The 26612-nt window shown below is 36.3% G+C and overlaps 1 protein-coding gene across 6 annotated transcripts in view; it reads right to left on the bottom strand.

Annotated features, from left to right (window-relative positions):
* The window catches only part of ATRNL1 (attractin like 1), a 435859-nt gene that overhangs the window by 78350 nt on the left and 330897 nt on the right, over positions 1 to 26612 (bottom strand). For 3 of the 6 annotated variants that reach the window (XR_014884915.1, XM_085230235.1, XM_085230234.1), the window contains one exon: positions 8739 to 10970. The exons of the other annotated variants lie outside the window; for them this stretch is intronic. Coding sequence is in view for 2 of the 3 variants with exons in the window: in XM_085230235.1 (XP_085086361.1) it covers positions 10911 to 10970 (60 nt within the window). In the remaining variant the exon portion in view is untranslated. Of the gene's footprint in view, positions 1 to 8738; positions 10971 to 26612 lie in introns of those variants that run through there. 6 annotated transcript variants of the gene reach the window in all.

The following is a 26612-nucleotide window of genomic DNA, read 5'->3' as shown; positions in this document are numbered from 1 at the left end:
AAAAAAAAAAACAACCCAAAGAGAAAGATAGAACAATATATTTATTCATATAGAACTTAAAATATTACTTAAATGCCTGCTGATGCACTTGCACTACTGACTTTTACCATTCTGAAAGACCGATTAAACAGAAAAAGAGAAAATATTACTGAAATGTTGCATTCCTTGCAAGGTCACTTCTAAAAATTACCTGAACTATAGTCATAATCTTGCAGTCCTTAATGCTTTTTTTGGCTAGTTTGTTCACATTTTCTTACTTAATATGAATGCTCAGACCAGTATCATTTAACTCTATCCTTCAGAGAAAATGATGCACCATCTAAAAATATTAACATAAATTTCACTGTAAGAGGATTGAAACCAAAGTACCTCTATCCAAATTAATTTAGCTAAGTACACTAGATAAATAAATCAGCACCCTTCTACTCTCAGAAAGCACTTCAAGCAATTTCAAGTCATTAAAAATACTCTTAGTTCCAACATTTTGGCTCCTAGAACAGTCTTAATGGTTATATGACAGTATGTTCTACTACTGGCTGTATGGCTTTTATTACATGCCATGATCTATTTGATGACCGTGGCTGCTTTTTACAGAACTACAAAGAAAAACTGAAATAATGAATTATTTTTCAGACAAGTCTAATAAAAGTGTTAATCAAAAATACCATAAATGTCAGAAGCTCTCATAAATCCTACATTGCATATATTCTTCTCACTAAACATTCAGCCAATGGAAGAACAATCCTAAAAGGGAAAAGAAAGAGCATGCCAAGAAAGAACAAAAGCACTCTATGCGAATTTACAATTATTCTCCTATGACTTAATTTTTGACAGCTTGTAAACATCTCAGAAATATGTTTGATTTCTGGTTAGACTATAAGGTATTCCTATCTGACAAGATACAGTCATTTCTTCCCCCCTTTATGCTGCTATCATGAAATATCAGTGGGTTTTAATACACTTCTTGCAGAATAAGAATGACTCTAATACACATTTTCCAGTGCCTTTCACATGACTAATCCTGAGAAAACAAATAGAATGTTTCAGAATACAACTTGAAATTATATAGATTTGATTTATAATCAATTTTCCTTTTTTGTGACGTTTAGCAAGAGTATGTGATTTGACCCTCTTTCTGTCAACTTTTAAATTCATTGGTAAGGAAAGTGTAAATACCTATAACATTGTACATTTGTTAGCAAGAATTAATTTTGCATTTCTATGATGTTCCAAGAACATTATGCTGGAAAGTGAAATTATAGAGCTGTCAGTTACATCTGTTGGATTCTGTGCTGATGTTAGTATGATGCTATAAGTTTTCAGGAAATCTTTGTGAGGTTTCCATAGAGCTGTGCAGATCCTTTCTTCCACCTATGGTACAAATACCTGCTAATTTGCTTCACTTTCTACCTGAAGGCACTGAGTTAAAAAAAAAAAAAGAAATATAAAGCTTCCAGATGCTAAATGCACAAAGAAAAAGAGACAAAACAAAAAACAACCCACAAACAATAGAGATTTATAATAGAAATCAGAGGTGAATATTGATGATTTTTAAGCAACAGTTAATTTATTTATATGTATATTTCCCAGTAATTTAAACACTCAAATAACATTTACCAGCAGACTTAACAAAAAACCAAACTTGCTCTCTTTCTCTCTCATCGCTTCTTATTCTTACTCATCCTGTCTTTAAACCTGGCAGAGATCAGGCTGCTGGGAAGGGGTGCCATGAGATCATGCAGAACACATCAGTGAAGCCTAATGTGGGCAATGACAGAAGCACAGGAAATAACTGATTTCTCATTTTGTGCCTCTTCCTCCCTTTCCTGTCAAAATTCTAATTATAAAAAAAAAAACAATACCACATTTAACTGACATTGTGTCAAGTACTCCTAACTGTTACCCAATATAAGTGACTCTGGCTCCCAAGTAATAATGTTAACAAGATAATAGAGAACGGGGGAGTGTGGGCTGCCAAGCCTATGCAGTAAGCTACAGCACAATTTCTAATGCAAATTATTTCCTCCTGGACACAACTACATTTGATTTGAAGATTTCTTAGCAGCTTCATTTTCAGGCTATGTTACCCAAGATGCTGCTTATGTCATCATCAGTTTGCACAAACATGCTTTCTGCCAGCAAAAGCTTCTCTTTGAAATGTTCTTACAAAACATTTGTGCCCACAATTCTAAAACTGCCTTCATGACATAGATTGACCCCAACAGACAAGATACTGAGGAGCACTGAGGCCAGTGGCAGACTCAATGGCATCTCCAGAAGTAATTTCAGAGTATGGAAGAAACTTAAAAGAAAAAAAAAGCCATAAAATCATTATGTATGTATATATTTATATGTATATTATATAATATCTATTATACCTATATAGACAGGAAATGTTCTTTTAACACTCATTTCATCCAAACTCTGGATTTTCAACCTACATTATTTACCCATCTTGAACAGCAGGGCTTATTTTACTCCTCCTGGGAAGTTACTCTACCATATTGCATCATCATACACACATGCACCTTTCGCCCTCAAAAGAACATTATTTACCCTTTTAACATCATTAGACTTAAGCTAAGCTTCACCTTCTGTTCTTTCATAGGAGAAAAGAGCTCAAGTAGAATTTACTGGACACAAATAAGATCTCAGTGAGAGAAAAGTCTCGCATTAGATCCCATTTCACTTTAATCATATCCACACTAAATATCTGCAGATTGACTAGTTTAAGGGAAAAGGATTTGCTGTAACTGTGCACTCAGCTGAGCTCTTTGCAGTTCTGTGTCTGATGGCTTATGGAGGTTCCCTGACTCCTCGATTTAAGAGATGCAGTCCTGTTGGTCAAGTGCAAGACTGAACAGAATCAGCAGTTTGCCATTGTTTTCAGTTGCTTTAGATAGGCAGGGTCAAGAGAACAAACGATAAGTTGTGTAGTATTTGCATTCCTTAATGAACTGCTGGAGGCAACTGGGACATTGTAATGACGAGGACAACCTGAACAGAATGTAATTAAAGGACTTCTGCTTGTATTTTCTAGCACTGCAGTTAACCCCAGAGACGCATAAGACAGGCCTGTATTTAAAAAAAAAAAACAACATTTTAACAATGACCTTTTTCTCTTCAAAGATGCATACCATATGTCAGGCAATCTATATGTGTTCTCCCTTCTGACTTACAATTATTTTTTTGTGTCCAATTAGCTTAATATATTAACAAATACATCTTAAGATGTTCTACACCTTCCTCTTTCTCTTGCTATCTGCTTCATTTCTATTTTCAATAACCACAAGGAATTTGTAACCACCCCCTACCCAACAATACCCTCCTTAGGGTATTTTACCAAACATTTTGTTATGGAGGCAGGACTCACACCTCTGCAGTTAGAGTAAATTCCAGCATTAAAAGCAAAAATTATTTTATTTTGTCACAAGAAAAACAAATCAAATAATTATGTGATTAATATCAGAGTGTTTTTACTCCTTGTATGGGTGAATTTTTACCCCACTGATATCTGATTAGATAAAAAGTCAAGGATTAGTCTATGAATTTAAATGAGTTAAAATTGAGTCATTCAACTGATTGGGAAAAAAAGAAAAAAAGAGAAGCAACAGAAACCTTGACCAAACAGACCGAAACAAATTCCTCCAAAAATTTGTATGATTTAAACTAATTTTGCACTTATTTATGATCTTTTTTTTTTTCTTTAAAGTAACTCATGGTAACACACTAGAACGTACAATTTTTTTCCTTCATTGTTGCCAAGTAATAGTTCCAGAAATCCCATGAAGAACCACACTGGTCAGAGTACTTTTCATCTCTTATTGCTCCCCCGGAAATGAAACAAAGGTGTTGGCTACAAGGGGAAGACTGCCATCTCCTACAATTCTCAGAGAAGCCGTTTCCTTATCTCCTTTCAGCACAGGAGACCATCAGCTAAGCGCAATGCAAAAAAATAAAATAATAATAAAAAAAATTGAAGGCAATGGCATTTCTAAAAGAAGGCAATTCCTCTTAAGGTCTTCAGACAAGCGAGTCTTTTATATGTCAGCCTTTCTTGAAATACTTCCGACTCCTCTGTTTAGTACCCACTTGTCTGCTTAGCACAGGGATATTCCTGATATGCCTATGAGGAATTTGAAAACAGAAGGAATTAAAAGATAGGATTATGCAGGAGATGAGGGTAAAATAAGATCGCACTGTGGAAACATGTTGTAAGACACTAAGGAAATAGATCACTTTTTTTTTTTTACAGATAGATATTGTGTGTTTTGCACTAAGAATGTAATACACAACACATGAAACTGTTAACAATAATTCTATATCAGCTTTTATTTTTTAGCAAAGATGACCTCAGAGAACCTTAATCTTTTCTTTAAAGCACTATACTGTAAGCCAAGACAATTGAACCCTTTTAGTAGGGATGCTGGGCACTCAAAACAAACTCTCAAGGGCTATTATCTCTGATACCATCAAACACACTATAATTTGTGCTGTGTATAGCAGTTTTGAAATGTGTCATAGAGACAGAGTGATTCATACTTTTTATTTTTCCTGACAATAGATGTTAATATTTTCTGGTATTTAGAGTGCCAGCTTTTTGACAATCTACATTGCATTTTGGGTTTGACTTTTTGTTGTCATCTGAAAAACTAAATTGTATGACTTGGTACAAAACAAAGCCTATCACCTGACTATCACTTCTGTCCCCTTCTCTTCCTATGGATACTCATAAAAAGTGAATAACTAGTGACAAGGCAATCATAGAATGAAGTCAGAGGGATAAGGAAGGGAGTTGATAGAAAACAGAGGAAAAATTAAGTTCATGAAAACATTCTGATTTCAGCTTGAACAGAGAACTTTGCTGATGATGTTCTCTGGATAGAATCTATGAATTTGTGGCTATTAAAAACCACTTCATTCCAGATATTCACATTTAACCTAAACTATGCAAGCATCACATAGAAGTTAAATCATAAAACAAGATCTTCCCTTGTCATCTCACCACAGAATATTCAAAATTAGATCTGAAATTGACAGAGCAATAGCCGAAAGTTTGGTAGAAATTTCCAGAAAAAATAAAGATAAAATTCCTGCGAATGTAGGATTTTCCCCAAACTTGCATATTTAGTTCAGAATGTCCCTTGAAAGCCTCATACAAAGTTTCTAGATAGCACTGTGTACTAACATAAATAAACAGATTATATGATTCCAGCCTTAGTTCTGCTCTTTTTAAAAATGATATTTCACTGAAAGCAGAAGTAAGAAATAACCTAGGTGCTTGGCTCTGAAGCGTATAGTTTTTTGAAGCACTCTTGAAAAGCAACAGAATATAAAGGTTCATACAAAGGAGAAAGTATGAAAATGTGACATTTCTCATAAGGAGGAGGCAGCAGGGCTTGTTACAAAGTAGAACACAGAAGGCAGAATCACAGTTACCTTCAGAACTGCAGCACAGTCCCATACACCACAGAGAAATAGGACTTCAAAGCTTCCTGGGACATGCTACAAGCATGTTGGAAAACAGAACACAGGGACAACAAAACAGGCAGAACTACCATGCTTGATACCAGAGTCAGTACTGCTTTACAGTTTATACTTTCCCTGCAGAAAATATCTAGGAGCAAGTAGTCCCTCTGAGATTTTTAAACTGTTACTATGCTAAAAGAAAACCATTCTTCGACATCCAAAGGAAAATAGTTCTTTGCAGATTCTTTTTGCTCACTCTTTCCTTTCTCCTGCAATAGTATCACATCGCAATAGTAGTTAGCAAACCATAATGTCTCCACCTATCAGGAGTAGGAATGCTGTATAGCTCCATCTATCAGAAGTAGGACATTTATCAGTATAAGACTAAATACAGCCATATTTGCAGTAATGGATTTTCACAATGAATATACAAAGTATAAAAACACAATAGATTTTGTTTTTCCTTGAGTAAGGAAGAGACGCAGAATTAAAGAACAATTATTACAGATGTATTTAACTAATACCTGCCACATTTCTAAAGAAAAGGTTAAATCATTAAATAAGACAAAGGAAAGACCTATATGATACCAAGCTTGACACTTCTTGTACTGTAGGGAACTTCCCACTAAAGCATAAGTTTTCCATAAAGATAGCAGTCAGCTGAGCACTAAAGTTTTCCAGTTTAGCTGCCTGTGCACAACAATCAAACAGAGGAAAAAGCAGATCAGTAAGATCTGGGAGATTGATGAATACTGCATGGCTGCATATATGAAAAGGAATTACTATAGACAGCACAAAAAGCCCCTTGCACAAACTCTGGACAAGTGAAAAACAACTAAAAAAGTTGTAACCTATATAAAAAGAGTGTCCTTCTGGACAGAAGATATGGGTCTATCCATAAAAGGCGCAACAATGCAAGTATAGGTTGAACCTTCCCACCAACATCCAGTTCCATGTTGTTGCCATGTGACAGATGGCAGCAGAGGAGCAGTCTAACAAAATGGCATCTGATGTCCAAGTGTGCACGAAACAAGGGCATGTCCTGGATTCCTCCATGTGGAAAAATGATACCTACTGACATTCATAGACCCCTTCTGAATGTTTATGTACATCAGACAGTGGATGTGAACGCAGTGAGGTTATGAAGTTGTTGTAGTTCTGGCCTATGAGGCTAAAAGTTCCGTAATTTTTTTCTGATAGTCACCTACCTGCAGTAAAGTGCCCACCTGCCTTTACAGGCATCACTGATATTATTGGTAACCCTGTGTCTGCACAAACTGATCTGCAGCGTGCATCATACACATTCTCTGATACGAGCAGCATAAGGAGGATGCTCCATTCATATTTTTTCCTTTAGCATTACCTCTGCAGCTAAAGTTTAATCTTGGTTCCTACAATAACTGCTGCTATTTGTGGTACAATGGTACCCCTATCTGATTCATTCTGCATTAAAAAAGGACAAAATCCCTCAGTCAATAATTCTTGCATCAGGCTGAGCTGCTTGCTCTTGAGGCAGCTCTTCTTTTAGAAAGATAAGCAGTTTTGATCAAAGACTTCCACTAATGGAAAATCTATCATATTCCCTGAATGATGCATTCCAATAATAAAATACTTTGGCTTTTTAAAATGTGCATCATCTTTCCTGATCAAATTCTCTGACTTTCAGCCTCAGGATCTTGTTATGTTTTGTCTCCATGATAAATGAATCCCCAATACCAAGCATCTACTCTGTGTGCAGCGTCTGTCAGCCTCTATGACAAAGAAAATGAAACAGAATAAAACAGAAGTTAAAAGAAAGCCCCCATATGAATTTAAGACTGACTCAATGTTTTTAAACAAAAGATGTTTGTGTCTCGCCTCAAAAATAAAATTGAATTCTTCCACCTTAAGTCCTACATCAAAAGAATCTTCAAGGTTAAGCACTGAGGGTCAGATTCAAAGACAAAGGAAGAGTCCTTACCAGTGCCCCCCTCCCACTACTCCTACACCAAAGAAAAAGTTAGGACTTAACTTTAGTTAAGTTCCCCCACATCCTTCCTACTCGAGATATACCTAATCCAGATGACTGAAAGACTTCTACGCACACATACAAGGGCAAATCCTTACTGTAATACAGCTTTAAAAACAACAAATTACACCTCTAAAATTCTTTCACAGTTATAACATAGATTCACAGCACTTTTAGTTAAGCAATTAGTGTGTAAGTAGATAAACGAATTTGGCGATTCCAATCAACATTAAAGGAAGCCACGCTAGTGACCAAGGAGATAGATACCCACAACATTTTCCCAGACAAAAAATGACAACTTATTAACACAGCAGCATTGCTTATTGTAATACAATGGAAAGCACAGCAACAACGGCAGAACAGCAGGGCCCCAGGCTGTAGCAAATGAGGATTTACTCAAGTGCAACTGCCACGGGCACAGAAATAAAAGAAAAAAAGCAGTTTACCTTTGGAGGGCCTCAGTTATACAGGGATCTTCAGTGAGATAACTTTGTCTCCACTACCAACCCTTAAATGAGGTCTGGGAAGGGGTGGATCCTGGCTCCAACCCTTCCAGCCACTCAAGTACATTGCGTGCACCTGAGCTCCCCTGGGTTGGCCCTGCCTTTCACCAGGTGTTCAATCACTGCTTCAAGCTGTGACTTGCTTTTCTGCTACACTAACACTTAACACGGGGGGGGGGGCCAAAAAAAAAAAAAAAAGTGTTTTAGGAATACCTGGAAAACACAAGAAAAAGGAAACATCTTCTGATCTAATCCTGATTACTATTCACCTTTTTTTACTCAGCAATAGACCTTGGACAGAACGTGACTTCTCAGACACTAAAACAAAGCATGAAGCTGGATCAAAACCATACCCATCTAGACCAGCGTGCTGTTTTAAACCTTCAGCAAAATGCCCAGAATAGACAAGGAAAATAAAATAGCTCTGTAATTGCAGCTGATCCTGAAACAGATGTAGACCCATTCTTGCTGAGAACAGCACAACACCACAAAAACATAATGTGATATGAGAGAAACAAGTAAAATTGGCAATGCTGGTCAATCTTAACAGTGGTATAGGGAGAGTGGGAAAATTAAGTCAGATTGCTATTCCAAGTTAACCCATGGTTTTGGATATGATCACTTGTCAAGTCCTGCCCATACACCACTGTAGAAATACATTGCTTAGGTCAAAACACAGCCACGTCTTCTGCTTTTTGTCTCCTCTTGGAAAAATAGCCCAGGCCTCTTTGCTAGAAACATTATTCAATATCAAAACATTTAAAAAGATTTCTTTTATTAGGTGTACAATTAATCAATATACTGATGTTGTGGTATAGCAGTATACAATTAACAAATACGCAGATGTTAAGGTATAGCAGAGAGCTTGGCTATGATGTTATTACACCAAAGCAGGAAACAGAAATGATAGGTACACTCACCCATAACCTGGGCTCACGTGGAAAGCTCCAGTGGATTGGAACTCCAGAAGAGATCCTTCCCAACTGGTGGTCAGCTCTAAAATGGGTCTAGGAGAGGCAGAGCCAGGCTCCACCCCTTCCAATCACAGGTGAATTGCCTTCACCTGTGTTCCCATGGCTGACTCACTGCTCACCTCAGGTGATCAATCAGAGAGGTTCAGGCCATGATTCAGCAGTCCCCATACATTAGGGAAGTAACAAAACAGCATCAGTACATCAGTGCTCAAGAGTAAACAATAAAATTTAATTGTTCAGTATCTAGATATCTGAAATTTTAGTCATAGCTTTCTTTGTGTACATCCACATTCTAACAGGCTCAATGCAAGTAAAGTTAATGTCTTGCACATACAAACATACATATGCATCTCAATATGAATTACTTTATATTAGTCAGCCCATACAGAGACCCTGCAGCAAACGACACTTCCAACTGTCATGCATAATTTTTATGACCAGTTAAGGCCAAAGAGGAGGGGTAGGGGACAAAATAGAGAGATGTGAGCAGAGAAGACGAGGAAGTGAAATCACTGATCAAAGACTAGTTATTGTCTCCAGGTCTTCAAGTCAAAAGCTAAACTTTAAGAGACAGCATCTGCACTATTATTTAGAAAAGTTTAATGCTTAGCTGGAAACAGCTTCTAGAACTGCTTTTAAACAGGGATGGTTGGGCAATAAGAAGAAGAACATTGAAGAAAAATATTAAAAATGTTACAGAGGACTTTTGAAAGAAGTAGACTAATACATCTTTATCTGATAATGCTGGGCTTACCTAGGCTACCCTGCAAGTGAATGCCTTATTATTGGTGGTGGTTTGTTAAAACAGTTGCTACACTGTTCAGGTTTGCCTCTTGAGAAGCCTGTCTGGTGGCTGCACTTTAGAGCAGAGATACCACAAATGCCTGAATTCCAACATACTTACTACACATTCCTATCTAGCACGAAAGATACTATAGCATATGAGTTGATATACAAGCAGAATTATACTTTTTCTACGACAGTGAAAGTAATTAGGTCTCCCTCTGTGGGGACTGATGCAGGGAAAGTAAAGCTCTTTAACTTTGGTACAGCATTTCTCTGTGTGTAGCCTTTGTTTTCAGACATTCTCAATGAAGAAAATCCAATAGGTAGTAACATGTTAGGTATCAGACATACTTTGAAGTTCAACTCTAACAACAAACACTGTTAATGGAATCAAATCATATTCTAAGAATCTAAACAAAAACTGTCTAGAAGAGCTGCATTTTATAATAAAAAGTGAGAATAAGGACACTTGGTAAAGTAAAATAGTCAAAAGTATAACCAAGTTTTAAGTATACTGAACATTTAGTAAGGAAATTTACAAATATCTTCATATCAATTTAACATAGTTCAATATGTTAGAGTAGAAAATCCATTCAAATGACCAGGTAGCTATGGCTGACCACACTGTGAATGTCAGTTCATTGACTCAATGAACTATTGGTATTTTCAGTTTAGGCAAGCCATTAAAGAAAAACAGGATTATTACTTAATTACCTCCTCAGTTGCTGGTACAAATATGATAATTTTAGGAACCAAGTACAGTATATATTTTCTTCATTTACTTTCTTAGTTACACACGATATACTTGAGTCCAAGAACAAAATTTAGTACAAAAACTACACAATTAAATGTAATTTGCAAATAGCAGAAAAGAAGAGCCAAAATGCATGTGAGGGCTTTAGGGAGTTGCAGGAGAACAGTAAGGGGTGTAAGCATGTGACATTCCACAGTAATGAGGCAGGCCAGCTGGGTGCCTGTCAGCCACTAGAACTGCACCCTGCAAGAATTCAGCTGCAAATCTTTGTTTCCTTTATCTCTTTCATATCTCTGCAAATCTCAAGGGAAAAGGCAAAGACTTTGTCTTTCAGCTGGAGTTCTTTCATCCAAGAACGCTCTTCATCCAAGGCCAAAGGTTCACCGTATCCTAAAAGGGCCTTTGGATCTGCATGTTCAGTCATCTTCATCCAAATGCATTTCTTTGGGAGCATTATTCGGTCCTTGTGGTCGATCCTAAAAGAACACCGATAAAAACTATCTTCATTCCTTCAAATACAATCTTCAGTGGCTTTATCTTTAGGACCACTGTATAAGAGCATTGTTGCAAAGGTGCAAAATGGTAAATGACTAATTTCAATTAAAACCACAGCATATTGAACCACTTCTATAGTTCTGGGTTTTGGTCAGAGTTTTAGATATAAAGCCTTCCAAGATGAAAAAGACTTTCTGGAAAACCACACAAATGACCACAATATTTCCAATGTGCTGGCAGCACTGTATAAAAAGCGCATAGCTAGTGTTTTTTCATGTGCTAAAAAATATGAAATATGACCCTACATATATGCCGCAGTACTACAAAAGATTTTGAACATAATAATCTAGAATATGAATAGGTTCCTGTACCCAACTTAAGTCGTCTTACCAGACAAGATGCAAGCAACCTTTCCTCTGTGAGGAAAAAAGACAGTTACGGTAACTGAGAATTTACAACATGAAGAAAAAACTGCAATTGCAATCAGTGATTACACACACACGCACACACACAGAAGTGTAGCATTCACCCATCAGTATTCTACACCTACATTGCTTAATTTTTTTTCCATTCCATGTTTTTCTAAATAAAATCTTCCAATTATTTCTTTGCTCATTTCATTCCCTTCTCCCCAGCCTTCCTTGAGCTAAACATTCACTTATTTCTTTCTTCCATCTGTCCAAATGCCTTATTTCCTTTTACTCTTTAGGTTGTCTCTCCCTGCAGTACGTACTCTTCTCCATGGGCCCCGTTAATTTTAGTCCTCATCTTTCTCCTCCTGCATCACTCTAAACTATTTCCACCTTCCCAGTCTCTACTAGCTGTTGGCCTCCCGCCCCTTCGCAGCTGCTATTTCACCATCCTGCCAAACACCTGATTCAGATGAACTATTTCTAGAACAAGAGGGCAATCCTGCCTCGCTCTAACAGTACAGCAAAGAAAAACTACAAGGAAGTGGATCTTCAGCATCACTTAGAAAAACACTATGTGAATCCTTCTCTGCAAGCAGGGCTGCCAATTCTCATTATTTCATTACAACACTTGAACGAATTTTATTGCTACTTTAACTGCTGCTTCTGAAAGAAATGTGCTTTTTGAAAGGAAAACAAAAGCACCTCAAAAGAAAGTTTCAAGGTCTGTCGGACTGAAGAAAAGCATGAAACATGATCCTGTCTCAGCTTCGTGAATCACAGATAAGAAAGGCTATAATTCAACCCTGATAATTTATAGTATTATGATTTTTTAAGCTAGCAATGAAACTGTTAGCATTCTGACTCACAGCTTTTTAGGGACAGACATAACATGATCTGAATTAAAGCACACAACAGCAGCTTCAATCCATGCCTGACTTTGAACTGCACAGGGCAAGCAGTACTGACTGGGTGGTTTGAAGATTAGAGAAAGGAAAGAAAAAGGGACACTGCTTTCAAACAGTCACATGAATATTATGAAAGCATCACCCATTATCCAAAATTTGTAAACCCAGGCAGTAATATTTTCTTGATAGTTTCTACTCAATTTTGGCTGGAAATGACCAGAAATGACAAATGACTGGCACTTTGCAGATTTCAGATCATTAAGAAACAGAGGAAAAGCTCAGCTTTCCTCCTCAGCCTGAGATAGGTCTTCCTCCCAAAAGCCATTTCTTGATCTCACTTTAGAAGTGGTTGCCCCCATTATGGGAAATGGACAGATCAGGTAAAGGATACTAATGAGGATTACTTTTTCCTGAGATCAAATGTAATCAATACCCTCCTTAACTGGTCTTAAGAGAGATGATTTGGAAGGAAAAGGCTTATGGTTTTTTGTTGCTGTTTTATAACTCAGCTTCCAGAAAATTTTTAATTTCTGTTTCACATTTTCTAGAATAAATATAGTTAAATAATCTCCTTTATTCCTTTATGGTTCTATTTATTTTCAGTTTAAGAGTAGGAAGGATTAAAACGAGTACAAAAGGTCTGTTGCTTGTTTTCTAACAGAAATGATGCCTCTCTGTCCCCACCTAAGCTCCCATGACTCGGTTAGTTACTTCGAGGAAATATTACTCTAAAATCTAAAATCTGTGCTGAGGTGAATTTAAAGACAATGAAGGGCAGAAATCAAATCCTTTATAACATTAACTTTTTTGAAAGATGTTAACAGGACATATATGGCTCAAAGAGAAGTTTCCTATTGACTCTCTTCTGCCTTCAAGGCTTGATGAAAGCAGATCTGACTTTAAATCTGATAAGACTTGGATGGGATTTGCCTTGTACAAATCTCTAAGCTTCAAAGTTTACTAATTCTTTGAAGTGTCTTCTATTCTTTAGCTTTTTTTGTGTGTAAATTAGATTTCTGTACTCTAGTCAATACATAATTTTATCTGAAAGGGGCGAGTGACATAAGTTATCATGTACCTTTTTGTTAACATCAAACTTGTCAGCACAACAAGTGTAAAATAAAAACAATTAAGGCAGATTACCTACAGGCTGCAGATGACTGACTGAAGTCAAAATGGGAGCGGCCTCTCAGGTAAAAAATTTCATACCTATCAAATTTTGAACCTCATATATTCTATAATTAAGGATAATTTTCTGGATGCTCAGGCCTTCCCAGACTTATGAACAGGTCTAAGATACTGTGGTATGTCCTGGCACCTGATGGTAAGCAGATCTTAGCTCTCCTCTGCTGACTCCTCCTGAAAAATGCAATACAAGAACATTATTGTCAGGGAGTGAACCTGGTGCTAGTTCAGTGTTTTCTACGCAGTGATGAAAAACTGTGAAATACCACGAAGTGCTTGGAAGCATTCACAAACTGTTTTCTCAGTGCTCAGTTCTCAGCACTAAAGCTAGCTGTGGGTCAAGTCAGTGCTAAGACAAATCTTAGCTTTGCAGCTGTTGAAATACTTAAGCCATATCAGATCTTAGAGTGATGTCATAGCAATGCAGTTATTGCTTGCCTGCCACGGGATCTGCTGATGGCAGTTGAGGTTCTTATTCATCAAGGGGCCCAAATAATTGAAACAATCCATCTGCTCTATACACTCCCTTTCTGTCTCTGCTGTGATTTCTTACAGCCTTGTGATATTTGCCAGTGATGTCATACTTAATCAAGCAGTTGGTGGCCTGTTTGATCTCTGGAGAGCACAGTGCACTCTTGTGATGTTGCATAGGTAACTAAAATAATCCACCTGTTCTGGGCCTTTCCCTTGAAAAACCCAACGGGACATGATATTTGGCAGTGACTGTCATAACTGATCAAGCAATTGCCAGACTCATGCATATTTCCTGAAAGCTGCTGCTGTTTTTCATCATGAATTCCAGATAATTGAAATAATTGTCCTGCTCTAGGGCCCTGCTTTGACTCCAGCATTTTCTGCAATGGGACATTTGCCTATTGTCATCTTTCTTTAAGAGCTGCTGCAGGAAGAGGCTTTCATTATTTTTTTTCACAAGATGTCATAATACTGCAAAGGAAAGTGACATTATTCACTTAGTTTGTGTGACTGAATTTCCAGACACTACTGCTCTCTGTGCTCACACCGTGACTCACAGCAGATGCATTACGCTGCGTCAGTCTCAGTGGTGGAAAAGTGCAGGGAGAGGAGTGAGGGAAAGCATGCAAGAGCACTGTAATCAGGTTGATAGTGGGAGTCCTATTACCATTTTTGTATAATGAACACTAAGTAATTTCAACACCCCAGTGCTCTCTTTGTTAAAGGGAACGTATAGTAAGCCTTATTTCAGCAGATATGGAGACTACAAATATTTTACAGCAGACCTAGTACCCTGCCTTAGACTATTCACCGTGTACAGTTAAAGGACACACTTGCCTGTTGATTGATGTAAAGATTTTAGAATAGTCCAACTAAGTATACTCACCATAAAAAGCCTTTGTGTGTTCATCTGCTATTGTGGGAATAGGGGCATAGATCTTACTTGTAGTCAGATTATATTGCTCAATTTTATTTGAGAAGTACAGAAATACCACATTCACCCACTAGATTACATCCCACTCCTGAATTTACTGTCTTCATCTCAAGGATGGATGTTCAGTTGTGTTCATTACTCTGCTTAGCATCTGAGCAGGTCACAGACTGACTGTCAGTGACTGTAAGAGTCTGGCATATCTGAAATAATCTTGCAAGTGTCAGTCAGAGTTTCCCAGCACTTTCATTAAAATCTAACATTTCTGTTGCAGTATTTTTTTCTTCTTCTTTTTTTGCGTTGATATTTTGCCCTACACAAAGCCCCGACTCAGAAAAACATTCTTTTATTTTTGAAAGACCTCTTCTCAGATAGTATCCACCTCTAATAACATCCAACCATCCAACTTTTCTGAAGCCTAAGGTTTTCTTTATATGTACTTTTTTTTAGCTCCTTATCTTCACACAGCAAAAAATTGACTAAGGAGAAATGCTGATTTTAAAGGGGGAAAGCAGCTGCCAAATCTGATACAGGTACAGTTAGGAACAATATCAGTGACATTAGAATTATGTCATATCATTATTATTTTTTAGATACATTGTTAAATATGAAACAAATTTATAAGCAGGAAGATCTGTTAAAAACAAGATTGTTTACAAGGAAACTACATGATGGAAGAAATACATTTTCCTTATCTGACATCAAAGTTGGTTTGATAAAATTTTTCGTTAGAATAATGAAAGTAAAAGCCCACAACCTTTCTACTAATCGTCGCTTGATTAGAAAGAGTGTTAGTTTAAAGACATATGAACTGAAATCTTGATATCCAGAAGAGATTTATGTTTGTCAAAAATGACTCTCTAACATATACCAGAACTGGTGGTCATTAGAAGGCCTTTTGCTCTCCCCTATGGGGATTTCTAACCTTTGGGTTAAGTTCTGACCTTGAGTCCTAGTGGAATCGTAGCATCTGCAGGCAAACTATTTCAGCATTACTCACAGGATTTCTCCCCTAAACTGTGAAATATCTTTTAATTATAAGAAACTAACTTGAGAGTAGTAGAGTTGAACCTTACTTTTTTGAGGAAAGCTTATGTAGGAAGACTTGATTTGCTACTTATGACTGTTTGTCGATGAATGACTACTAGAGGAGAGAATCAGCCTTTTGATGAAATATATTTTTTTATATAAAAAAACATATACAAGTGATGACTAAATGTAGAGAAATTCAGGGGGTGACTTTATTTACAGATAATTGCCCCTGGTTAACAAAAGAAAAGAGCACTACAGCTTTTTGTCATCAATTAGACGTAGTTATGCATCATTAATTATGGTGGCATGCCAACAAGAAGTCAGACAACACAATATAAACGAGGGAGAAAGTATTCCTATAGCCTGACAATGTTATGGTTAAAAAATAGTAAATGCTTATATAGCACACTCGTGGGAGGAAATCATTCTTCATTTAGTCAGTTGAAAACCTGGAGTCCAATTCTAATGCCTGATTTAAAACCAAGAAGACTAAACAGAGCAAGGTGATGCAAATAGAGGAGGCACTCCAGACTTTATCACCTACAATTCAAATCTGGTCAGATGGGTTTGCACATGACAGTAACACCAGACAGTAACAGCTCCTGGGTGGTCAATAACAGCTTGACCACAGCAGTACAATTAAAAGTGGGAAACCTAGAATTCTTTTTAGTATCACAATATACCACTGTAATTATAATTTTTGTATACCAATCTGCCTCCAGTGCCAGCTCTTCTAGGAGATAGAGTTGTCACCTGAGATACTGTGACTCAATGGAAATAAACCTGTGCTTTACTTGTAGGTTGTTATTTGACCCATTACCAAGAAAAATGGAAACAGACTTTGTTCACTTTGGAATAATATTTTTCCTTAAAATCACTTTCAAACAGCTCCCTAGATTGCTAGATTCAGGTAGACTAATTTGTGAAACGGGAGCAAGATTTGCAGCCCTGTAGATATTTCAAACACCCTACATGATGGCAGTTCTGCATGCAATACAGTGTCTTTCCACAGACTTTTCAATTTTACTTAATAAACTAGAAATATATATACAGTCTTGAAGGCCAAAAGTTTCTGGAGTAAACAGCACTCATTGTTCTAATGCCTGTCACTAATGGAGTCAGCATAGCTCTCTGCCAGCAAGAGAGGCTTGGACAGATTCCGGTACTGCTGCTTCCTTCTCCAAAGGAACAGCAAGACTTGGAAGCAGCTAAGAAAAGTTGTGCCAAAGAACATCTCAGAGATGCACCTTTTCATTGGAGAGCTAGAATTGGGCTAGGTGAAGTTGTGTCACAAGGGAATACGGTGATATAAGTTGTCAACATTTGTTTTCTTCAATTTATGGCTATTCTTTCCAAGACTGAAAGTTGATTTTTGACTTGGTGTGGGTTGCATGAGTCTGTTTTTAAATAAAAAATCATTACCCCCACTTCTCCATACTCAGATATGTTTCTGTTCCCTGAGAAAAAGAACACAAGATGCAGTTAAGCTGTAGTGATTAGAGCAATAACAACAGAAGAGGACTGTGGAAAGAAGTATATCATTTATCTTAAGTAGAGAAATCTTGTTTTCAGCAGCTTGCACACACAAACCTCCCTTGAGATACTAATTTAAAGCCTGAAACTGTCTCGTCTCCTGATGTTGTTTCATCTTTTTATGAAATTACAGGGAAATTGCTAATGGTCACATTTAGATTAGACTTATCAATATGGCAATTCAAACACAGCAAGTTAAGTCATGCAAGATACATATTTCAATACAGAACTATACCTTGAGAACTGATCATTAAAAGGCAAGCATTTAATTGCATAAAAATTTAGCGGGGATAGAGAGAGAAGTAGGGTAACGAGACTGTCTTTGAACAAATTGAGAGGATAAGAATTTAAACAAATATCAAAAATAAATAATGCCGAAAACTATTATGCCAAAATAATGATAATCCCAATTCCTGGATTTTAGCTTGGCATAAAACATATTAGAAATGAACTTAAAAGCTAGGTTTTCTTGTATTCCAAACTATATTTCTTTTTTTTCCCTTACAAGAAAAACAAAAAAAAAGCTTTTTTTTTTTTTTTTTTTTAAACCAGTGGTTTTGTCCAACTGTACAGCTCTTATAGTGGCTAACACATCTTTCCTTTTAAGTTTTTTTGTGTTGCTATAGAACTTAGATACTAGTCATCTATTCACTGTATCCTGCCTTCTGCTTAGGCAGCAAACGCTATTCCTAGACAATGGTTATCTTGAGTAGCTATAGCATCATTAACTTGTCTCAAATGCCCCATTTTTGAAGATTGTTCTCGTTAGGAACAATTTTGGAAGAGTACAGAAGAGCTAGAAAGGGCTGAGTGTTTTAGATTAGACTATTATAGTAAAATTGAGCATCACAATCAATTTCTCTGGTACCTAAACTGATTTACTGCATCCTAGTTCTTCTCTGTTAAAAAAGGTCTGGCAATAAATACGCATACACATCAGAAATTTGGTAGTAGTGCTGTATCCCTTTAGTTGAGTTTATAATTCAGATTGCACAATTCAATAGAAAAATTAAAAAAAATGCTTCTACCTCAACCTATATTTAAAAAATATATTGATGAGATCATGGAATCATAAAATCCTTTGAGTTGGAAGGGACCTTTAAAGGCCATCTAGTCCAGCTTCCCTGCAATGAACAGGGATACCACAGCTAGTTCAGGTTGCCTAGGGCCTGGTGCAGCCTCGCCTTGAAAGTCTTCAGGGATGGGGCATCAACCACATCTCTGGGTAACCTGTTCCAGTGCCAGCATCTCTCAGATGTCCAGCATCTCTCACTGAATCTGGTAATTAATAGCGGAGGTGATGTTGAGATAATCCTTAATTGTTTCTGATGTAGATTAGAAACTAAGAAAGAGATGATGTTTGTGGGATTCCTTCTAAGGCAACACAGCTATCATATGTCACTCTGTCACTCTGAAACTAATGTCTCCTATGTATTTCCATAGAAACTGCAACAGACGTAAAGACCACAACAACCCTATTTGACAGAGCATATTTTCAGCTACAGAACGGTACTTCCAGCACAGTCACCACCATCAGCTATGCAGTTTCATCAATGAACTGCATGCTGTGCTTGTAAAAATCTGCATGGCTGTCTAAAATTCGGCTTGTCTTTCTTTCACATCACTGTCAACCACTGCTGAAATGCACCACCCACCACTTCACTGTGCTCACATTCACTGTTTGGTTTCCATAAACATTCAGCCTTGTTTTCCCACAAAATTCAATGGCATACTTTTGTTTTGCATGCATTTCTATGTCAGATGCAATTTTGTCAGACTGCCCCTCTGTCATGCAGCAACAACATTTAACAGAATATTTGAAGGAAGGTTCAGCCTCTACTGCCATACCACCAACTTCCAATTTTGATGTCATGGGCCAATATAATAAAATAGGCATTAGTTTTGGAGAAGCACTTGTACCAACACTCATTCAAGTACATAGCCAGATCCACAACTTTCTCTTACTGCACTGTGAATACCAGAGCAATCTTTGCAGCACTCAGCTTTGTCCATGAACTGTGATGCCACCCATGGACCCACCAAGTCCTCTTCAAATTCCAGCAGTTACACAACCCAGCAGCTCAGCATATGCCTCCAGCTTGCTGAATGTTCTACTTCACTGAATCTTTGCAATGCAGGGTCACCAGAAGGGAGAGACAACCCCCATCCAGATCAATCCTCTTCCCTTCCTCCCCTGTTTATTTTTGGATGTTTTATCACCTCAAAAAGTGATTTTTTTTTACCACAGAAGTTATAATGACTTTTTAAAAAAGGATACTGACACTTTCTGTTGGCTAGTATTGTATTGATACAATTAATTATCATCTCATAATGATTTTTCTAGCTGAAGTTTCTTAATACAAATGTTCAAATTACTAAGAACAAAAGATAAACTGCTTAGATAAACACTCTGTTTTCAAATTTTTCTTTTTTTTTTTTAAAGTAGAGAAGGTGTTTTGATAGTAGCAGTCAGGAAGAGGCTACCTAAATCAAATGTTAATTGTGCACAGAGAAATTAAGACAAAGTATATTTGAACTGTTAGATTAATTTCGTCTGGATACTTTTTCCATTGCTGGTTTTAGGCATTTGAGAGCCCAGACAGAATCTAAGTATTCATCCCTATAACTTCATTCCACAGAAGACAAATATATTCATTTCTCTCTTATTTTTTCATCTTCAAGCCAATCTTTAAAGAAAAAAAAAAGCAGAATCAGAAAATATTCAGTGAGAATGAGCACTCTGAAGAAGTACAAGGAAGATAGATATGAAGGAAGAAAGGGGAAAAAAAATTCATTCCTTTAGAAAATGGTTATTGCTGTTTTAGTCCATGGCAGTAAAGTTCTCCTATTTACAACACGTGGGGACATCCCCATAGAGAGGATAGCTTTGCTCATGTTCTTCAATATTTCAGAAAATAAAAATAAAAATCTGAAAATACACTTCTAATACCTTTGCAAAGCAGTAACTACAGTTTCTTGATAAATTAATATATTAGAGGAATTTTAATTTATCCTTACTCTATTAAAACTGTCACTTGGCTAACAAGATCTAAAGACACTCTATGACTGAGAGCTTTTATTCTACCAAACTAAGACAAAAAAAAAAGGAACTCATGCTTGTTTTCAAAGGACAGATAAAATGCAATATAAATTTATATTCAAAAAATTTTGCCTATGAGTGTGAGTTGGTGAATACATTTGTCATATGATCAGATTAATTTGCATTTTATACATTCTGCTTCAAGTTTCAGTGTTGCCTATTTCTTCAAATAGTGGTGATCAAGGCCTTTCTCCTAATTTGTAACAGGAATGTTGTGCTTATGTTGGCAGAGTAGGACTCTCTACCAGGACTTAAATATTGACAGAAAAATACATTCAGTTGAAGGTACGGTTTTAGTGTTATGTAATTAAATTTATGTTAGCATGTGTAGGTTGTTACTGCAGTGACAGAGACAGGCAGATTCTCACACTAAAGGGAAGTCTTAATGGATTCTCTAAAGTAATGAATCTTGGCATCCTCTACAGATCCACTGCAGTCACTGGAATCCACATACTTACAGCATTTGTCCAGAATGATCTGGTGTTAGGATGGATACGCTCATTTTTAATTCAGCTTTAGAAGTCTTATTTAACTGTGAAGGAAGGTGGCAATATTTATTAGCGAGACTTGAAAGACTATGTTTTTATAGTGATATTCATCAAAACATTTTTGATGTCTGCTACCTCAATTTTTTCCAGAAGTGGCTACCTCTTTCTGCATGCACCTACACAGCTTTCATGACAGAATGTAAGGCAATCTTTTCTGAAATAATTTAAAATGGTAAGTACAATGGAGTTAAGATTCGTTGCGTATTTTTCAAATTAGCAAGTATAAATTTAAATTTTGCTAGTAATTCAGAAATCTTTAACACTCATTTATTTAATTAGTCTAGACTTAATAAAGTAGCCAATGGAAACTAAACCAGTCAAGTTGCATTAATCAAAAACAGGTTTAAAAGTTAATTTTCTGAATGATAGAGCAACAAAACCAAACTTGAGTACAACTGTGATTAATTAATTGATTAGTTGGTTCCTGTTGAGAAGTTATACTCAATAAGAGTCTGTCAATACAAATTGCAATAGTCATTTCATGAAGTGTCAAGAATAATGGATTCAGGTGCGTATTAGAACTAGTTGTCATGAATGCCAGTTTACAGGAGAAAAACAGACTGTTTATTACCTAATTTAATTTCAGACAGTTAACTTACTTGTAATAACTCATTTTAGCACTGTATTTCCAATAACTTGACTTTTGCTAGAAGTATCATCTAGTAAGTCAGCAAATTTAAATTCTTCTGTAAATAATTAACACAGCCTACAATGCAGTTTTGCCATTGATTACTAACACAAAATACCAACTGTACTTAGTCTGTATTTTACAGACACCACCGTTCTTCCCACTGGCAGCATGGTTAATTATAAATGCTTCCCAACTGCTCCAGTAGTAGACTTGACTCAGTAAGCTTCCAAGCACATTAGGAAATATGCAGCAATGTAGCAACATTGCTTCTTGCCAATCAGCCAAAACAGATTGCGGGGTCTCTTAGATCACACATGCTAGCAATTATACCACACTTGGAAGCATTTACTACATTTGATTTCAGCACATCTGGTCAGTGTTTGTGTCCAGATGCTGAATAAGACATTGCTTGCTGGTTCATATGCAGATGCAAAGTTGCTCCATTTGGAAGGTTGCAGGCATTAGTTTGTGAGTGTCCAACCATTTGGTTTGCATGGGCCACGCTGAATGAAGAGGAATTGTCTTGGGCTTGGGCTATAGATACAGTATAAAAGAAATTTTGTTACTTATATATGGAAAGATAATATAGTTAATGCATTTTTTATTAAAACGAAAAAAAGGTTAACAAAAACATTGGGTTGGACACATATACTCAGTTCACCCTTAACAAACCTTTCTGTTTCTGAAGTCTTTATAGGTTATTTGTTGACAGTTGTGAACTGAGAATGTTCTTATCCAGGGCATACACTGCAACCATATAGACAAGAGTTCAGACAAAAAAAAAACATTTCTATGTCCTAGAAGAGGCATCGCTACCTGCAGAGTTTTACTCTGGTATTTTACTTAAGTCAGACTTGACTGGACAGCTTATTGCCACAGGCTAATAAAACATCGTACCATAGAAAATCATCAGTTAGGATTTCCTTTAAAGTGTTTTCTCTAATGTGTATATTCCAATACTAAACAACATTAGACATCTACTGTTGCTGACTATTTCTGCTCAGAATACAAGAGTTTTATAATAAGTACATATTAGATTTATTCACTTGGTAAAAAAGAAATAGTTATGTACTTCCATATAACAAGACAGAGCAATCATTAAAAAAAAAAGAAAAAAAGTATGTAGAGTTCTGTGTAAACTGCAAAAGATGTTCATCTACTTGAAATGAACTAAGTTTTAAGAGGCTTCTAAATCACATTTGCCATTTCTTCCACAGAATTTCTAATATATACCCAGAATTAGAAATTGAACCATTCAGACAATGTATCAGTGAAGCATAAGCCAGTTATTGCTAAAACTGTTTACCAAACAATTCAGTTGTGAAATTGTAATGAGCTCTGGACTGTTTGAGCATACTTCCTCCAGTCTTGGTACATCAGTCATCGTTCAGCATCCAGCAGAAACAGGTTGCTGAATACAGTATGTCCTGTATTCTTCGTTTTACATGTCGTGAATGCTCTTATCTCAGAATGAAGATTTTAGGACTAGATAATCCAGGAATGTATATGCTGACTAGAAAGCTGGAAGTTAAGAAAATCCATTGACTTGGAACCTTTGAAAAACAATGCAAATCATTAATTTCTTAACAGATCCTAGAAAGTTGTCAGCTAGAAACAACTTAATGCCTTAATGGAAAGACCTTCGCCTTCAAGTTCAAATATTCTCTGAAATTCAGTTAGCACCACTCAAGTACAAATAAACAGTGACATCGCAGAAAATTAATATTGTGTAATTATTTTATAGTTTACTAATCTGCTTAAAGCTTCATGTCCTTTATATCTATAAGCCACATAACAGATGTATAAGAGTTGTAGAGAGAGTCATATGTCATTGCAACAGTTTGCAGGTTCTAAAAATTGATATACTAGAAAACATACTTTGCAGTGTGTAGAACTAAATTAGCTTTATTAAATACCTTTCGAAAGGGTACTAAATCAAAATCTACGTGTACCAATTATAACGTAATGCTTTGAGACTACTTCCAAGAGGCAAAACAAATCTAAGTGGCTCTTAAATTTATCACAATCCAAGTTGATGCATTATTTAAAAAGATTCCTCCCCCAAAAAAAAAAAAAAAAAATTGAAAAGAGGTGAAAAGCATTAATCATCAAAAGAATACAGTTACAGATCCAAATGATCAGCTGTGACTGAAATAAGGATGTGTAGAATTTATATCTATTTATAAGTTACTGATCCACAAAAGTCTCCTCACTATTTTGCCAGTACTTAAGTCCAAAACCAAATTCCTGTTGGTACATAATCTTCGATATTTGTTCAGAATTTACTGCAGTCTAAGCAGTTCAGTATCTATGTCTTATATGAGCACATAAAGGAACACTGAAGTAAACATGCTTCAAGTTTTCAATAGAACAATGAAATTTCAGGATTAATTAGGCCATAACAAATTACAGTTTGCAACCCATTGTTAATATAGAAGCAAAGGTTGATTCTACCTCAACGCACAATTCATGAACAATTCATTATTATAGCTCAATTGTACTAAAACCTTGGTTATCACTTCTTGCAAAAATGAGAAAATCCAAACCTTCTTTCCCAGGACAGCAGCCTAGGTGATGGATCACATTTTCCTTGATCTTCCAGAGCTCAAGAACTCCTATCTACATAGTAACAGCCATGACAATTGACATGACAGAATGGTCAGGCACTGAACTACTTTAGGCAGAATAGTTGCAGCAGTCCCACTTCTGTTTTTGAAAGCTATCACATGAGCATCTAGCTCCTGGAGACCATATTGAGTTGTGAATTTTGATCCAACACAATGAGCTTCTAGCAGCCTGTTATAGAAAATTTTGAAGATGTGTCCCTTTGCAATATTCCATATTGGATATGCTGCATACGTGGCTTTTGATTCAAATCTAAAACAGACATCTAAAAAGGAGTACTACAAGGAGAATACAGTTCCAGAATCTCTTGGGAGAACTTTATCCCCATGCTTCATTTGGTAGTTTTAAATTGACATCATATTTCTGAATGAGTGCTTGTTAAAACTTGTATTTGTAGGAATAGCTGCAGTAATTATTGAGTTATATTTTATGGCTTCTGTTATGTTTAAAGTCACATCTAGATTGAAGATAGAAAGATTCAAATACAAATACTATCATTTATGAGTAAGACAGTAGATAGGGAACAAGAAAACCTGGGCTTGCATCCAATCTTTTCCTCCCAGGTTTCCTGTGTGTAAAGTGGGACGAATATCTGCTGGTATATAAGAAGCATTTTTATACCTAAACATGAAAATAAACATTGCTTACTAGTAGATTATTTCAAATAGCTAGAAGGCTACTAAAATATTGAATTACTACAATATTTGCTTTTTCTCACCGGTTCTTATCTGCATTGTATAGGATTTACTACTATAAATTATTTAAGACAATGAATTAGCAGAAGAACATTCACACTTCAGGAAGCCTGATTCCATCCACCACAAATACCACTCAGATTATGACAATGACTGTTAGATAATACTGAAGTACCTCACTTTGTTAACCATGACCCTTAAAATACACTGGAGCTTTGCCAGCAGTTTAGAAACATTTCAGACCATTAGCACAGTAATAATTCAGCATCATGTTATAGGAAAGGAAACATGAAATATAACAGCAGCTGTGTTGATCTTCTCTGAACTGGCAAGCAGCAGGAAGACATTTCAGACAGCATTCATACAGGTCCATTTATTCCAATAAAATGAATTGATTTCGTTATTTTGTAATGACTCCTTTTAACTTTGATCTGTGCTCACCTTATGTTACATGCAAATTTGCATTATTACCTAGTCAGTCACATGTAGGAAGACCTAAGACTTTGCTGTAAAGCTAAAAAGGGCATTCGTCTTCTTTGTAAATACAATATCTGTTTTAATATGACTGTAGCTTATGAAGAAAATACTAATTTCCCTGCATTTATGTTCATAAGGGAACTTTCAATTCTAGAAGAGAATATAGATTATCCAAACAGACTTAAATGATTTTTTAAAAAACAGTTATTTGGTTATTTTCCTCAGAATCAGTAACAATTTTATTAGGAATGTAGATTTGGGGATTTCAGAATAATGACAATGTTTATATTCTCCCCATTTTATTCTACACAAGAGGGTGGAAATTCTAATAAACAATTGGTAAATAAACACATGTAAGAAATATATAGGCATGACTGGCTATTTTCAGGAAGATGCTACTAAATATAACCAGGTATGCACTAGTTCTGATATTAAAAAAATATCAGAATTCCTACAGGGAAATACTACAACTTTTATATGACTAAGCCTATATTGTGTCTTACAGCCTGCATCCGTACTACACCTAATTTGAAGGCATGCTTCTAGCACTAACTGCATCCACATCCTTTTTACTACCAGAACACCATCACCTTCAGACTGCACGGTGATGCTGGTTCCCCTGCATTATGTGCATTTTGCAATCACACAGGAATGGTCTAAGTAAGAGGGAGGTATACTTATATTTCCTTTCTCTGCTGTTTTGAAATAGTTGTATAGACATGGTACTTATTGCTATTATAATGGGCAGTATTTGTCTTAGGTCACAGCTTTTACTCACTCCATCACTCACTTTTTCCTCGCACAACTTTCCTCTTTTATTTATGGTGGGTAAATGGAACTAATTTTACTTACCAGCTACTCAGCTTATTCACTGGTTTTACAGACTGAGACAAATGATGGTATTCATCAGTTATTTTCTATTGAACCTCAGACCACTGTAATCTCACAATGGAAAGATTTAGATGCCCGCTCAATGTCGGAAGCCTCATTCCCATTGCAGAGATCATTCCGAAGGTCACCGTATCATACAGTCAGGATGCTAACTAGCTTTTCTATGTAGGAAAGAGTTTTTAG

Source organism: Meleagris gallopavo, chromosome 8 (genome assembly GCF_905368555.1).
Source record: "Meleagris gallopavo chromosome 8, MGAL_WU_HG_1.1, whole genome shotgun sequence".
In the NCBI taxonomy this organism is placed as follows: Eukaryota; Metazoa; Chordata; class Aves; order Galliformes; family Phasianidae; genus Meleagris; species Meleagris gallopavo.
This window is presented reverse-complemented; position numbering and strand designations above follow the sequence as displayed.